The following is a 16,035-nucleotide window of genomic DNA, read 5'->3' on the forward strand; positions in this document are numbered from 1 at the left end:
TTTTGTAGGTATGAGCAGTTTTTGGACACCATCAGTTTGTAATGACAGACTTACCACAGACAGGCCCCTGATTTATTGTCTGTCATACTGTTTAAAACACTGAAGAGAAGAGGAATTCTATAAATGACAAAAGGAATATGGATCATTAGCCTCCTGACCTGTTCTTTAGGTGCTGGATGCTGCCCAGGCATTTAAACCTGCCGTTCACCATGATGCCCAGTCTGGTACACAATGCTTCACACTCCTCCATGCTGCCGAGAACACCATGAAATTATATATTAAATACACTTTTGCAAAAAAAATGAAGAGAAAACAAGGCAAAACAGCATAAAGCTCTCCTAACAGAAGGTGGATGTGAAGACTGAGGAGCCTCACCTGTGTGACGTCAACACTACAGAGCGTCCTGTCTTGATTATGTCCAGGATCAAATTCCAGAGGAATCTGCGGGCTTTTGGGTCCATTCCAGTGGTTGGCTCATCCTGGAAAGCACCACAAAATTCATGCAAAGAGGCAAATTATATATTATTTAGGATACTTCCTTAACTTTAGAAGTCCATATTATGCTTACAGGGTTGTTCTCTTTCCTTCAGTCCATTATAGTTTTTCTCATGCATGTAAATGGTCTGCAAACTTAAACAGGCCAAATTCCATGCCAAAGGAGTAATTCTCTCCCACAGAAGACACCCCAAAGGTCTAAAGGTTTCTTGTGTTGTTTCTCCTAAGCTTACTCCACCAACAAACGCAGCGGAGTTATGTGACGATCAGCGTATGTTTGTCCTTCTGTTCATCTTTTTGTCTGTGCACAACATTACTCAAAAATGGACAAAAAGATCTGGATGAAATTTTCAGTGATGGTCAGAAACAGCACAAGGACGGGGGCGCTAGTGAGCAGGTAATGAAGTAGGTCGCATGTTGGGTCGGCTCTGCATAGAAAATGCATTAAAGTCTTTTTATTTTACGATTTGACAGAGTCAAAACACTACAGAATCATCTAAGACAGCATAATATCACATGAGACGGTTTTCTCTTCAAAAAATGGCAAGCAAACTGCGCAAGTATAAGTACACGGGCAATACCTCTGGAAACGAGACAAGCTCCGACACTGCCGACGTTAGCAATACCGTTAGCATTGTGTCCGGACCCGGGAACCCTGTAGACCCCTGGGACAGCTCAGCCAGCACGATGTCCGACCACAATGGACAAGGTAATCTGGAGGATCTGAAAATTGAGCTGCTGACATCTATTTAAACTGAAATGACTGAGCTCTTTCAAAGGGAAGTGACAAAGGTAATTACAAATGAGATCAAAGGGGTTAAATCGGAGCTACAATCAATCAAGCTAGAGATAGCTAACAATACAATAGCTCTTCGCTCAGATTTGGATACAGTCAAAACTATAGTGTCTGATGTGGAGCAGGTGCTTTCTGTCCACTCAGACGATATTATGGCACTGCAAACCAAGGCTTGGAAATTGGAGAAAACCGTGGAGAGTTTGCAGGAGACAAATGTGGCCATGGAGGGGCATATGTGGAGATCAAATATTCACATATTGAATGTAGCTGAAGGACCCCCGTGTACACCTGCCGCTGTGTCCAGATTACTCCGAGAAGTACTAAAGATGGGCAAGGACATGCTTGTTGACAGTTCCCATCGCACTCCACAGGTCAAAAGAGCGGATGGCAAGCCCAGAGCGATCATAGCCAAATTGCGCTACTACCAAGACAGTGTCGATGTCCTCCGTCGTGTACGGGAAGCTGCTGGCCCACTTCACTGCAATGGATCAAACATTTTTATCTTTCCCAACTACCCGCCGAGTGTGGCCCGCGCCAGGTCTTCCTTTAAGGAAGTCAAAAAACTTCTTCGGGGACGAGAGGGAGTGCGCTATGGGCTCTTCTATCCGGCTCAGCTGCGGATCACCCACAACGACAAGGAAAAGATCTTTGAGGACCCAGCGGAGACCACAACATATATAATATAATTGGTAAAATTTAAGCTGTCATTAACTCCTTCAAAATGGAGTCCCTGACTCATGTTAAAGGAAAGTGGGAGGAGGAACTTGGAACTGTAATATCTGAGGAAGAATGGCAATCAGTAATAAAAAATATACATTCATCTTCAATCTGCTTAAGACATAGAGTAATCCAATTCAAAGTTGTCCAGAGACTGCACTGGTCAAGAGCAAAACTGATAAAATTCAAACCACACTTGGATCCAATCTGTGATCGATGTGAAATTGAGAAAGCAACACTATCTCATATGTTCTGGAATTGTTCAAAATTGACACCAGTCTGGCAGTCTATATTCAAAATTTTCTCTAACACATTTAAGATCAATATTAAACCAGAGGCCACAACTGCAATTTCTGGCACTGTACCACAATTTGCTATTCTGAACAAAAACTATAAAGATGTGATTGCCTTTGCTACACTTATTGCTCGAAGGCTTATACTGCTTAAATGGAAAGAGAAATACCCTCCATCTTTCAAACAATGGTTCACTGACCTTTTGCATCATTGAGCTCTGGAAAAATAAGATATTCCTTAAGAGGCTGTGCTAACACATTTTATCGCATCTGGCAATCTGGCAAGATCAGATTAAAGAGGTAGATCCATCACTTATTTTTCATGAGTAAAGCTACAATTATTGTAATTTCTATCTTTCTTTTTTTTCTTTGTTATGGTGCAACAGGGCGGGATTGTTCAGGTGCAGGAGTGGGTGGTGTTTATAAACAAAAAAGTAAACTGTTGTAAACCTTGATATAATGTCTGAGTGAATTTTCAAATAAAAAACACTTTGGAGAAAAAGAAACAGCACAAGCACCGAGTGATTAGATTTTGGCAGTGATGCAGCTTATAGTCTGGATCCACAGATCTGTTATAGATTTCTGTATCATTGCCAGATAGCAGCCTCACTGTAACCATGACAACAAGCAAATGCTACGTCAGCTGCCTGCTGACGATCATGTTTGCGATCCTACTACAAATCTACTGCTGTGACTTATTGGGACATATCCATTGGAAATGATAGAAGCAACAATTGATTAAATTGTCGGGGTGTTTCAGAGTCCCATCAATTCCCACTGGCCACTACATATTTAGGTCACGTGGTTCGGTATCCGTACATAACGTTCACATTCATAACACAGGTGACCTGTCCACGGTGGCAGGGGACACCTTGGACAGGTCAACAGTCTATCACAAGGCTACACACAGAGACAAACAATCACACTCATATTCACGCTACAGACAACTTAGAATTGTCAGTTAACCTCAGCATGTTTTTGGACTGTGGGAGGAAGCCGGAGTACCCAGTGAATATCCGGGAAAAACATGCAAACTCAATGCAGAAAAATCCCAAGCCCAGTCCTGCACGTGGACCGGGGATCGTCTAGCTCTGCTAACCACTGATCCACTGTGCAGCTCAATTTAGACAGACTAAATGTAATTTTCCTGTATGTTTCGAGTATGTACTGTACAAGTAAGGTTTGACTGATGTCTCTCATGTTTCTCAGAGTGTACTTTTGCAGAAAGTAGCAATAGAAAGTCCTCCTACCAGGAAGATGAGCGATGGGTACCCAATCAGAGCAATGGCAGTGGAAAGCTTGCGTTTGTTTCCTCCACTGTAAGTGCCAGCTGGTTTGTCTGCATACTTGGACAACTCTAGCTTTTCTAATGCCCACTGCACCACCTAGAGGAGATAAAAGGTCAAGTCAACCAGTGATCACAAATTTCACACCAGCATACTAGAACAAGACTGAAGGACAGCGATTGACTTCATTAGGCTGAGAGAGCTTTGGTACTGAAGATGATGTATTCAAACATAAAATATGGGTTTTTGTCGGGTGTGACTATTTTTTGTGGACAAGCAAGTCGCCTTAATGTAAATTCTGAAAATTTTACATGAAAACCAGTGAAATTAGTGTAAAGTTATAGTATGTGTTTCAGTTAGGGTAAGAGTTGGGAAAATACTAGTTATGTCTTTTACAGTGACAGAAACACAAGGACTTATTTTTGAGGATACCTTCCACACATTATAGCAAGGACATTCTGGCCACTTTCTGTTGCACCTTCATGCAATATGTCAAACAAGACCTTCACAGGTACAGAGAGGTGTGTGTGTGTGTGTGAGAGAGAGAGAGAGAGAGAGAGAGAGAGAGAGAGAGAGAGACCGACCCTGTCCTGGTCCTTCCAGGGAATACCACGGAGGCGAGTGTAGAGCTCCAAATGCTCCCTGGCTGTCAGGTCATCAAACAGAGCATCAAACTGTGGACAGTAGCCGATACTCTGCTGCACACGTAACAGGTCCTTCAGGATACTGCACACACACACATCATTTGTTTTACTCCAGCAGTGGTCCTGCAGTACACACTCAGGTTAACAAATACATGTGGAAACTTGAAGATCATTCTAATATGTAGCCGATCATTCTAATATGTAGTTGTTTGTAACAATATGTACAAACAACTGACCTGAAGGGCAGTGTACTGCTGCCATCATGACAAAAATTCTTAAAAAATGTGTTTCCAAATTACTGATACAAACTTATTTCTTAATGATTTGTTATTCAACATACCACTTTATTTTTAGAAAGTTGTCACAAAACTGTCTTGGTTACAAATCTGAAACAAGAAACTACGCTGTTATAATGAGACAAAGGTCCACAATTGCCTGTATTGGATGTTTTTAGTACTCCACCAAGGAACACAGAGGAGTTATGTGACAATCGGAGTATGTTTGTCTATGCACAAAATTACTCAAAAGCGGAATGACGGATTGGATGAAATTTTCAGGGAAGGTCGGAAATGACACATGGGCCACTTCATTAGATTTTGGCAGTGATGTGGCTTACAGTCTGGATCCATGGATTTGTTAAAGATTTCTGTATCATTACGAGATAGCAGCACGGCGTCACTGTAACCATGACAACAAGTGAACACTCCGTCAGCTGTTTGCTGATGATCACATGACTGTGATCCTACAACAAATCCACCGCTGTGGACCTTTCTGGACTTCTCCGTCCAAAATGACACAAGGAACAACTGATTAAATTGTGGGAGTGTTTCCAAGTCCCATCAATTCCCGCTGCCCGCTACATATTTAGGTCACACTAAAGAGGGTATATTAGGTCACACTAAGACTGAGCAGCCTTGGCGGAGTACTGCACTCTCTGAGAGCTTTTCTTGTTTTGTTTGTGTCCAATGCGGTACCTCTCTGTGTGTATTTTGTATGAGTGTTTGTTGGGCTCAGCAATGACTTGCTACTGGTTATTTCTTGGCACACTGGACCACAGATGTTAAAGAATCTAATAAAAATGGTCCAGTGTGAACTAGGGATGGGAATTTCGACTAATTTCCGAACCGACTAGTCGCTAATTTTATTGGCGACTAGTCGGTTCGGAAAACTTGCAATTTAACCCTTTAAGCGCCAAAGTCGCAATATTGTGACAAGCAACATTGCTGAACATAACAAGCCACAGCTTCAAATATACTGCCTCGTGTGCCTCATGTACTGTACACCAGTAAAATACTAAACGTTTAATAAATGAGTAGGCGGTTAAACGATTAAACGACTAGTCGCACACATCCCTAGTGTGAACAGAAGCAAAAATCCTAATAAGGACGCATTCTCTTCTTTTCTGCACTGACTTGTTTCCGTTAATGAAGGCCTCTCCTCCTGTGGTGCACTCGTCTCCTGTCAGCATCTTGAAGGTGGTGGTCTTTCCAGCTCCATTTACTCCCAGCAGTCCAAAGCACTCACCAGGCCGGACACCCAGACACAGGCGGTCCACTGCCAGGATGCGACCCATCTTCCTTGATTTATACACCTGAGGAAAGAAGCAGATAAACAGTTGATTACAAGGCCAATAGTCATACAAATCAACATTAAAATGATCATTTTAATAGGTTAATTTGCCGTACTAACATAACTGGATGCATAATTATAACTCTATTGATGCCTAAATAATCAGGTGTGCACCTGTTGATTGAAAATGTTAAAGGTACATTCCTGTAAAAAAAAAAAAAAATCTTAACCTTTGTAAGATTTTTGATCTTCAACATATCGTTGTCGGCATCTCCTCGTAGGACTCTTCGTCTCTCACTGGCCACGTCTACATCATCATCATCTATAGGCTGGCAGCTGACTGGCACCCTCCTGGACACACATTTACAATTTGCACAGTTATGTTCCAGCATGCCTTAGTCAGTAATTCCCTATATATCTTAAAACACCTTTTTGTCAAAGACCAACATAGTCTACATGTACTGCAAGAAGTGGCAAGAGTACAAGGTAAAGGTCCAATCTCTCTGTATGTTTTACAAAAACATTAGTATTTAATTTATATTGTAAGTGAGCATCTAAAATAATTCAGACTGCCTCATTGTGTGGCTCTTCTTCTCATACATGGTATTTCTATCAGTGGAAAATAATCCAACACATATGAGTTTGGAATTTATGTGTTCAAAATACAATATTCACCTGTATCTACAGTTTTATAAAAATTTGTAGGGACTTTTTAGATAGTCCCTAAATTCATCTAAATAATTCCATGTTATTTAAGGTTTTTCAGATTTCAGTAATATATCTTGACATAAAAAGACAAGCAGAGCTTTATCAACCCATACAACAGATCTGGTAAAAGTCAGGAAAAGGTTTCTGAATGGAAAAAAATCAATTCTCTGCATTATTGTGTTTTTATTTTTTTGTTTTTTACACTTTGACTGCTGGGATTTCTTGTTCATAAGAAGGTTAGACAAATAACTGCTGCTGAAGAATATCTTGGAACCAAGATGTGAAGTGACAAGCAGCACTATTTTTTAATCTATCCTGAATGAGAATATCTTAAACAACTATGAAGACTAGGTTTTGCTGAAAGTAATACTTTGTGTGCATATCCTAAGAGCTCTATCTACTGTACTGTCTTTCATGTGATGTATGTGTGCTCAAAGTAAAACTGCAGCTCTAGGGAAAAGTGACTTCTTTATTCAGTGGGAGTACCCATCACTCACGGAGGTTTCCTGAGGAAGTTGTACTGGCAGAGGATGGTGATGAGGAAGCCAACAAAGCCTTCGATTGTCATGGCAACAAGTCCTCGAGTCACAATGTCCCACTCAAATGGAGACTTCATCTTGTCAAACTGTCCTGGAGAAGATATTTACAACAACTCACTGTAAATCTTCTTACTTTACTCTCCCAAGAAGCTTTCAAAAACAAAAAAATTCAATTAAGTATGAGCCTGAAAATCATCTATTTTTTACTGGGAACAACTCTTTAACCGACAATGAATACATCCTGCTAATAAGTACTGGGTGTCAAAGTTTGATATACACTGATCAACCACAGCATTGCAACCACCTTGTCATGGTCTTGGACTCAGGTTTTCGTTGCGTGTATCTCTCCATTTGTGTCTCTGTCCATATGTAGGTTTTAGGTTCCTTTTCAGCTACTTCCTGTTTTATGCTGAAATTGCCTTGTGTCTTTTTTTAACTTGTGTTTGTCCCTCTTTACCTCCTTTTTGATTGCCCTGATTAGTTTTATCTGTGTCTCATCTCCCCAATCAGTTCTGTGTCTCCTTCTGTCTTTGTCAGTTCCTCCTGTTTGCCTACTTCATGGTCTCCTGCCAGAATTTTTTGTCAAAAATGTCACGAGCATGTCTGGGATAATGAAGGACAATGAAGCTCTACTTAACGACAAGAAGAGGGCTTTCAGAGCTGGAAATAGGGCCCCTTTAGTAGTTTATATTAAAGTTTTTCTCTTGTTACCACAACTTACCAGCTGTGTCGATGTGTCCTTATCAGAACACCCTCCTGACACACCTTGCTAGTACTGTGCAGGTGCCAGTTGTGCCACCACAACACCTCTGACTAATCAAAGCATGGACTCCAAAGACCTTTGAAGGTATCCTGTGGTATCAGGCACCAAGACAACAGCAGTAGATCCTTGAAGTTCTGCAAATTGTGAGGTGAGGCCTTCATGGATCAGATTTGTTTTCAGATTATCCTATCTCCTATTAATGGTCCATGAGACTGAGATCTAGAGAACTTGGAGCCCAGGTCACTTTAAGCTATCGGTCATGTTCAAATCATTCCTGAGCAATGTTTGCAGTGTGACATGGAACGTTTTCCTGCTGAAATAGGTCACTGATCACTGCGTGATGTGCAGCAATGCTTTGGTTGGTACTATGTGTCAAAGTAATACCCATATGAATGCAGGACCCAAAGTTTACTAGCAAAACATGGCTTTAAACATCACCCTGTTCCACTAATTTGTCTTCTTCCTAGAGCATGAACATACTTTCATATATATGGCAATACTTAGACTACTGCCCACCTGCATTTGTTCTCTGACTGCACAGTAAAGTGGTGATCTTTACTCTCTCCATTCACAAGATCGTATCACAGAACTCTTCTGTGATATTGGGCCATCACAATCTATTCCTTGTCAAAATCACTCAGATGCAGGCTATTTTTCCTGTTTGCAACAAAACAAGTTCAAGAACTGACTGTTCACTTGCCTCCAAACACACACTACCGTTCAAAAGTCTGGGGTCACTTAGAAATGTTATTAGTTTTGACAAGAAAGCATTTTTTTCAATGAAGATAACATTAAATTAATCATAAATACAGTCTAGACACTGTTAGTGTGGTAAATGACTATTCTAGCTGGAAACAGCTGATTTTTAATGGAATATCTCCATAGGGGTACAGAGGAACATTTCCAGCAACCATCACTCCTGTGTTCTAATGCTACATTGTGTTAGCTGATGGTGTTGAAAGACTCATTGATGATTAGAAAATCCTTGTACAGTTATGTTAGCACATTGATCAAAGCGTGAGTTTTAATGGAAAACCTGAAATTGTCTGGGTGACCCCAAACTTTTGAACAGTAGTGTATTTCAATCCATAACAGGTGCCAGTGTACTGAGTTAATCAGTGTTACTCACTTTACCTCTTAGCGGTTATAATGTTGCGGGTGATTGGTGCGTCTTATTTAATTTCTGTCTAAAAACTTTTAAAGCCATGTTATACTATGCTGTTGCATTGGTTAACATGTTCATTCACTAAAAGTTAAAGTAATGTATTAAAGTGCATGTATAAAACAACAGTGTGAAGAATATCTTGACAAGCTAAAAGGTAACAAAGTCAAAATTACAAATTACGTGAGTCTGCCCCAGGGCAGCTGTGGCTACATATTGTGCTTACCACTACCAGAGTTAGAATATGTGAGTGAATGAATAATGGATCCATTGTGTAGCGCTTTGACTGTCTAGAAAAGCGCTATATAATTCTAATCCATTATTATCATTATTATTATTATTATTATTATTATAGACCCTCCAGAAAAACGCGGGCAAAAATCCTTGATTATGCGAATAAATATGCCGGGTTTTTATGCCATTTTATGCGGGGAAATTGCGGAAAGTTGCAAAGTATGCGAATAGTTGTGAAATATGCAAAAATATGCGCGATTCACCTGCCGTCTGGCCGCGGAGGGATATTTCCTCTAATCAGACACTGGGACTGCTGTGGAGTTACTGGACTGACAGCCTGTGCTTTGGGAGGGAAAGAAGCTCACAGCAGCACCTGCTGCTTGTTGAGGACAGTAACTGCAGAATGATCCGAGGTTTCCTGTCAGTCTCCAAAACGGCAGAAAAAGTCGCTAGATTTGTGGCTGGTCGCTTTTGACAAAAAAAGTCGCTAGGAGCTTTGGAAAGTCGCTAGATTTAGCAAAAAAGTCGCTAAGTTGGTAACACTTGCGCCGCGCTCTGCATCAGCTCGTGCTTCTAGTGTGTGTGTGTGAATGCACGAACTGATGACGTCAGGCCGGGCGTCACATAAAAACTCACTCACAACTCCATTTATATCGGTTATAGTTTTCTCATTTTATGCGGAAATTGTGCAATCAAGCGGGACCCGCATATTTCTCTTTTTTTTTGTGGAAATGTGAGATTCTTGCGGGAATTATGCGCTGTTTTGCAGGGATTATGCGGCCTTTTGGGAAATAACTGACCCCCGCATAATCAGTGGCATTTTGGTGATTAATGCGGGAATTCATGCCATCGCATGATCGCGTTTTTCAGGAGGGTCTATTATTATATTGAGCTTTTTCTTGTTAAGTAACCAAATTTTGACATCATCCTGTTTGGACTTAATAAACAGCACACATATATGTTCCTTGTATGTTCAACACATGCACTGGAGTTGAAGATTTGATTGAGGGTTCAGAGGAACAGACATCTATGTCCAAACATTTTAATGACTACATAATCTGGATCATATCCTTGTGGATTCTCTGCGAGGTGACTTGTGAGTGTACCTATTTTAGCGTAATATTCGTTGATGTACTCGTTGTAAGCCATCTCCATCAGCCCATGGCCCAGGTTGTAGTTGGGGAAGATGAGAAAACAGGACTTCAGGTAACTGTTGACTTTTTTCAGATCCTGGAAGAAAAGAAAATATTGAGGCAAAAATTACAGAATCAAGTGTATCTGGTGTATCTACGGTTACCATAACAACAGTCAAACTGACCTTGTCATGTTCAAAGAGCTGCAGGAGGAAGGTGGCAACAGTTGCAGTGATGCCTATGAAGAGGTTGATGACTATGAGGAACACGTAGGCTGTACTGGGGACCTCAAACCAGAATGATGCAGGGTACATGATGGGAGTGATGGACCACCTGGAAAAAAAGCTTCAGAACATCAGAGGAAGAAACTGGGGAGCACCTGCTAATGTTTTCAGGTTACACTAAAAACCTGAAGATAGTATGAACTAATATACATTCAAGAAGACAGATGTTGTACAAACTGCATTTGGGACTGTGAGTATGACTGAAGTTGTTTTCTGTATTTTCTTCTTGAAAACCATCAAGAGAAATGCCTTTATTGTCTTCCTCCCTTTCTTTCATTCTTTTTTCTTGTGTTACTTTCTTTTTAATCAGTGAAATTCCAGAGGAAAGGTTTTATAGTCACACGCCTTTCAGCCTTCTTCTTTTTCAGTTAAGATGTAGGAATTGAAACTATTGCACACAAACAACAAGACCGTTGTGGTATGAAACCTCATTTCCTCCTGGTTTTTTACCGTTATGAGCACCCTGTATTATCTCAGATGTGAAATTAGAAGGAAATATTACAACATAGTGAGAGAGTGAATGTTCATTTGAATGTTTCTATAAATCAGTCTATAAAACTTTTTTTGATTCTTCCCAGTCAAACAGTTGTACTTTTATTTGTTCTGGTTGGGCAGCATGTTACAGATAATTGCCAAATGCCAGTACAATGAGATGATTTGTCACATCAGAGGCAGAGGATTTAACACTAGAAAAGTCAGAGCAAAGAGTATTTACACCAACACTGTAGCTACACACCACATAATCCACACATTGGACTGTATAAGCACTTATAACAAGGTCACTTTGTTCAGGAAAGTGTAGTTTCACAGTATTGTTGGAAGACTGCCTGACTCAAATCTTTTGAAACTAAGAAATTGATTTATTTCCCCTTCCTGTGATTACATGGAAGATCTGTCCTGCAACTTAAAAGCCTGAATGTCACAAAAAATGTTCATATCATGTCCACTGTTCTGCAGACAGACGAAGCAACAAGCCTAAAAAAGAGCCACTACATCACCTATAACACAGCTTTTGTATTGTCCTATAAGAGCTCAATTGCACACCTGGTGATTTTAACAGCATACTTTATTACTCTGCCAAGACAATGGTGGGGCTATGTGACAATCGGAGTGCATTTGTCCTTCTGTGAATTCTTCTGTCTGTGCACAACATTACTCAAAAACGGAACAATAGATTTGAATTAAATTTTCAGTGCAGGTCAGAAATGACACAAGGACCACCTCATTGGATTCTGGCAGTGATACGCCTTATAGTCTGGATCTATGGATTTGTTAAAGATTTTTGTATCATTGCGAGCTAGTGGCACTGTAACTATAATAAGAGAACACTACGTCAGCTGACTGCTGACAATCACATCATTCTATGTGATCCTACTACAGATCCACCGCTGCAGACTTATCGGGTCTTGTCCATTCAAAATGATACGAGGAACAATTGATTAAATTGTGCGGGGGTTCCCGAGTCCCATCAGTTCCCATCGCCCGATACATATTTAGGTCACACGATTCAGTATCCGTACATATCGTACACATGCAAAACACATGCCTGTGCTCAGTGCAAGGACATTATTTATTAAAGATTTCATCTGTCGGAAATGATACAAACGCTGGGCAGCCTTGGTGGAGTACTGTGTTCTCTGAGAGCTTTTCTTGTACTTTATATATGTTGTATCCTCTGTTCTGTTTTTTGTTTCTTAGCAAATGGGATTAAAATATCAACAAACTTTAGAAAGTAGAAAAGAAAGTATTTCTGGTGAAAGCTGTTTACAGCCTCTAGATTACTTAGAGTAAGACGAACGTTGCCTCTATGGAAGTTTGTCAAACTAGAGAACCAGGCTACTCAGTGTCATTGTTGGAACATCAGACTACAGTGTGTGATGAGTAAAAGCTAAACCTGTCTGCATGTGTAGTGACATCTCTTACCCATAGAGAAGGAAGAGGGAGAGAACAGCAGGGAAGTTGGTTGAGGAGGTGTAGGCCGGCAGGTCAAACACAAACAGAATAATAACACAGCACGTGGCGGGCACCAGGTAATTCAGCTGACGAGAGATGAGAGGAGAGAACATGTTCAGAAGTGGACATCCACCTTTTACAGTCATTTACAGTATGACTAATACATAAACATCCAAATCTGTTTGCAGCAGTCAGACACATGTTATATGCTACTCACCATGTCCCAGATATAGTTAGCAAGCCAGTAGATGACAGGATCACAGCCGCTGACAAATTGCAGGTGTTTGGCCTTTGTGGATTTTTCTGCCACCAAGAAAACCACAAAGCTGGCTGGTACAAAGGACATGGCCACGATAATGAAGATGGCGATCACCACATCTGTCCCCTGGAGCCTGGAGATACAGGACAGGAGAGGAGGAGGACAGTGGAGGGGAAGGAAGAGGAGGATCTGAATCTGTCCAAACTGACTTTATTTGCTATTAAAACATTTAGTTGTAAGAAAACCCTTTAAATGCTTTTTCAAGACATTACCATCAGTGCTGTTGATGAACTTACAAATAGTCCAAAGAGAGGCTGGCGCTGGTTCGATTCATTGGATGGTTTGTCAGTGTGATACCTACAAAACACATACACACAACAGCACAAATTCACTTATGTAGATGACAATAATCAAAGCAGGAGCTGACCCAAAAACCACACAACTTTACTTATTAACAGAGCTGTCAGTCATTTCACTGGCATGTCTTGTACCATAGGCAGCAGGGTTGCCCTTGGATGGAGGCAGGTTGGCACGCAGGATGGCGTTGTTGAGAACGTTCAAATATGTCGGCATGCTGTGGTAACCTTTGTTGTTGTACAGAGCCTGGACACAAGGATTTGTTCTGTTAGTAGTAGTTTACTCTACACTCGTTCAGTAAAGACCCAGTACCTGTCTTACCTGAGCTGATCTGCGAACTGCAATCTTGCGAATCATTGGAGGTATCTTTCTCCCAAAGGATGCTGGAATTGATTTCTGGATGTTCCCCACCGTTAAACCACCGTATCTATTACAACAAAGTGAGAGAACAAGTACTACACAAAGACACATTTTAGCATGTGTACTGAACACCTAAGCAACTGGCATACAGTGTGGTTATGGTCCAGTGAGCACTAACAGTGAGAGGAAGGAATAGATAGGCAAAACCTGGTTTAAATGACAATATGTTCTCTGAACAACTACTAGCACAGGATAACAGATAAGTAATGATAAGTAAAGAACAATTTCATTTGTAAACAGTCAAAGTAAAATAAGTGAAAAAAGCTGATCTCAGGAAGCTAAAAACAACCGTTCAGTGAATGGGGTGATGGAGAGTCAGAATTTTATTCACTACTTTAGGACTGCGGTTGCTAAACAACTAAATCTAGAATCTATGACATGAAACAGTGAGAAGACGGAGTGATGTGAAGGCTGACTAAAGGTTTTCCCGTTAGAGTGAAGGCTGCGGGTGCAGGCTGGTTTTCCCGACAGCTCCAGGGGGTGTCTTCTTGAGGTGCTGTTCAATACTAGGCAGCAGGCTCCACTTGGAAATCTCTAAACTGTTTAGCAGAGTTTCAACTGATTTTTTCAGTTTTTATACTGGTTGGCATGCTGTTGCTTCTCAGGCTACTCCTGAAGCAGCTTGTTATCCCCAGACTGTAGCTCTGCTTGTGTATTGTACTGTATTGCTCACTTTAAAGTTTCGTACTGTTATGTAGTATTTGGATAAATTTAACCTTTCTGATTCACTTCTGATGATTTTTAAGAAGTAATGTCTTTATCTGATGTTGTCTCAGTTAACCTTTACTTTGCTGATCCCTAACTTTTTGGGTGGTTTAGGTAACTAGTTTTCCAGGCATTTTTAGTTGATTCTTTAGCCGTGATTACTCCCCTGTGTTCTTGTCAGCTGTTCACACTAGATTCAAACTCCTTCTTACCAGTGTCTTGGCTCCGTCTCTTGGGTTTTCAGACTAGTTGTGACAATAATCTTTAAAAAAAAATTACCATCTTATACCTAAAAGCTATTGTGAAAATGGAGCCAACATTATTAAAAGTTATGTAATTAAAAAGTTAGCATTTGGGTATTTTGTGTGTGTGCAATGAAACTGTCAAAGTCGTCCGTATTTCTTTTTAAAGTGGGTCTTACTTTATGACATGCTGAACTGACAGTCCTACCTGTGCAGCCGTACTCTGTCTGATGTGAAGAGCAGATATTCACTGATATTGCGACCTGTGATGTCCACCAAAATGTCACCTGTCACCACCTTCATTAGTGGAGGGCGTCCTCCTACCCCACTAGGGCAGGAAAAGCCGGTCCCCTGCATGGAGCAGGTGCAACGCACCGGCTCATGGATGGACAGGGGGAGGGTGGGAGGAGACGTAACAGGCTCTAAGCAAACAAAAAAAGAGGCGTATTTAACCCAACACAGCTTTTCCTCAGCGCATTGGACTTCTCAAAGCAGACAAAAGGACAGTTAAAATTAGTGTTAACGATGACTCAGTTTCATTAATTGTCCTGTTAAGCTGTTCCAGTGAGCCTGCTCACCTAAACAGACTGTAACCATTGTTAATGTTACTAAATACAGCATAAAAGAAAAAAAATATAGGTTTATATGTGTTTTTTTTCAGTCAAATGGTAACTACTCATCAGCCTAAGCATATGTTTTAAAATATAATTAGAATTCATAACAATGTTATTTTGATAATAGCTTTTATAATTCTTCTAATTTATATACTACGTATAGAACTATTATGACTGTTAGTGTTGATGTTCTGTTGGGTTTGTGTGTTGTCTGAATGTTTACATGCTGCTGTTACAAGTAATTTACTGTAAAAGATTAATAAAGTGTTATTCTATTCTACTATAATTATTCTTTTGTCCATCGTAAAGTAAAGTGCCAAAACAAAAAACATCTACTCTCTTGGAATCTTTGTGTCATCTATTAATCAACTGCAGCTCAGGTGATGATCTCTGATTTATCTGCAAAACTCCAAATTCCACTTAATTTTTCCAGTCTGGAATTGGCCTTGAGCATGCTTACATTTTGCGGTAGATCAAAGAGAGTGGACAGTCACATGGTGTAAATGCGTATTTACAAAAGACAATCATTTAACTCGTTTAACACATGGTAGCTGTGTAACATATGCAGAATAAACAGACTCCAGCTAATGCTTCATAATGTCCTAAACTGACTATTTCATTAAACTGGCTTCGCAAGTGGCAGGATAACCTCCTCCACTTTTTTAAGCCATGTACTGTATTATGGGCCTGTTTTAGTGGCAGTGATACTCCACATACATAATCCAGAAAAATGGATGGTAAAAGCTTGATAGCCTGGTTTCACTCATCGCCTTTGTGTCTGTAACTGCTTGTTGTTTGTGGATGGAAAAAGGTTGTGTGTTTTATCTTCTGTGTTTATCATTTGTATGTCTGAAATTAGCTA

At 40.4% G+C, this 16,035-nt stretch overlaps 1 protein-coding gene across 1 annotated transcript in view; it reads right to left on the reverse strand.

The window, feature by feature from the left end:
• abca2 (ATP-binding cassette, sub-family A (ABC1), member 2) overlaps positions 1 to 16,035 on the reverse strand; it is a 130,583-nt gene that overhangs the window by 12,691 nt on the left and 101,857 nt on the right. Inside the window, exons 31-45 of the mRNA XM_051950629.1 lie at positions 14,768 to 14,981; positions 13,514 to 13,619; positions 13,327 to 13,438; positions 13,132 to 13,192; positions 12,794 to 12,968; positions 12,547 to 12,662; positions 10,525 to 10,672; positions 10,313 to 10,436; positions 7,006 to 7,138; positions 6,031 to 6,151; positions 5,644 to 5,822; positions 4,172 to 4,313; positions 3,552 to 3,686; positions 376 to 479; positions 159 to 251 (exon numbers count right to left, since the gene is read on the reverse strand). Of these exons, the coding sequence (XP_051806589.1) occupies positions 159 to 251; positions 376 to 479; positions 3,552 to 3,686; positions 4,172 to 4,313; positions 5,644 to 5,822; positions 6,031 to 6,151; positions 7,006 to 7,138; positions 10,313 to 10,436; positions 10,525 to 10,672; positions 12,547 to 12,662; positions 12,794 to 12,968; positions 13,132 to 13,192; positions 13,327 to 13,438; positions 13,514 to 13,619; positions 14,768 to 14,981 (1,963 nt within the window). The remainder of the gene's footprint in view (positions 1 to 158; positions 252 to 375; positions 480 to 3,551; positions 3,687 to 4,171; positions 4,314 to 5,643; positions 5,823 to 6,030; positions 6,152 to 7,005; positions 7,139 to 10,312; positions 10,437 to 10,524; positions 10,673 to 12,546; positions 12,663 to 12,793; positions 12,969 to 13,131; positions 13,193 to 13,326; positions 13,439 to 13,513; positions 13,620 to 14,767; positions 14,982 to 16,035) is intronic.

This window comes from Acanthochromis polyacanthus, chromosome 7 (assembly GCF_021347895.1).
Source record: "Acanthochromis polyacanthus isolate Apoly-LR-REF ecotype Palm Island chromosome 7, KAUST_Apoly_ChrSc, whole genome shotgun sequence".
Classification (NCBI taxonomy): domain Eukaryota; kingdom Metazoa; phylum Chordata; class Actinopteri; family Pomacentridae; genus Acanthochromis; species Acanthochromis polyacanthus.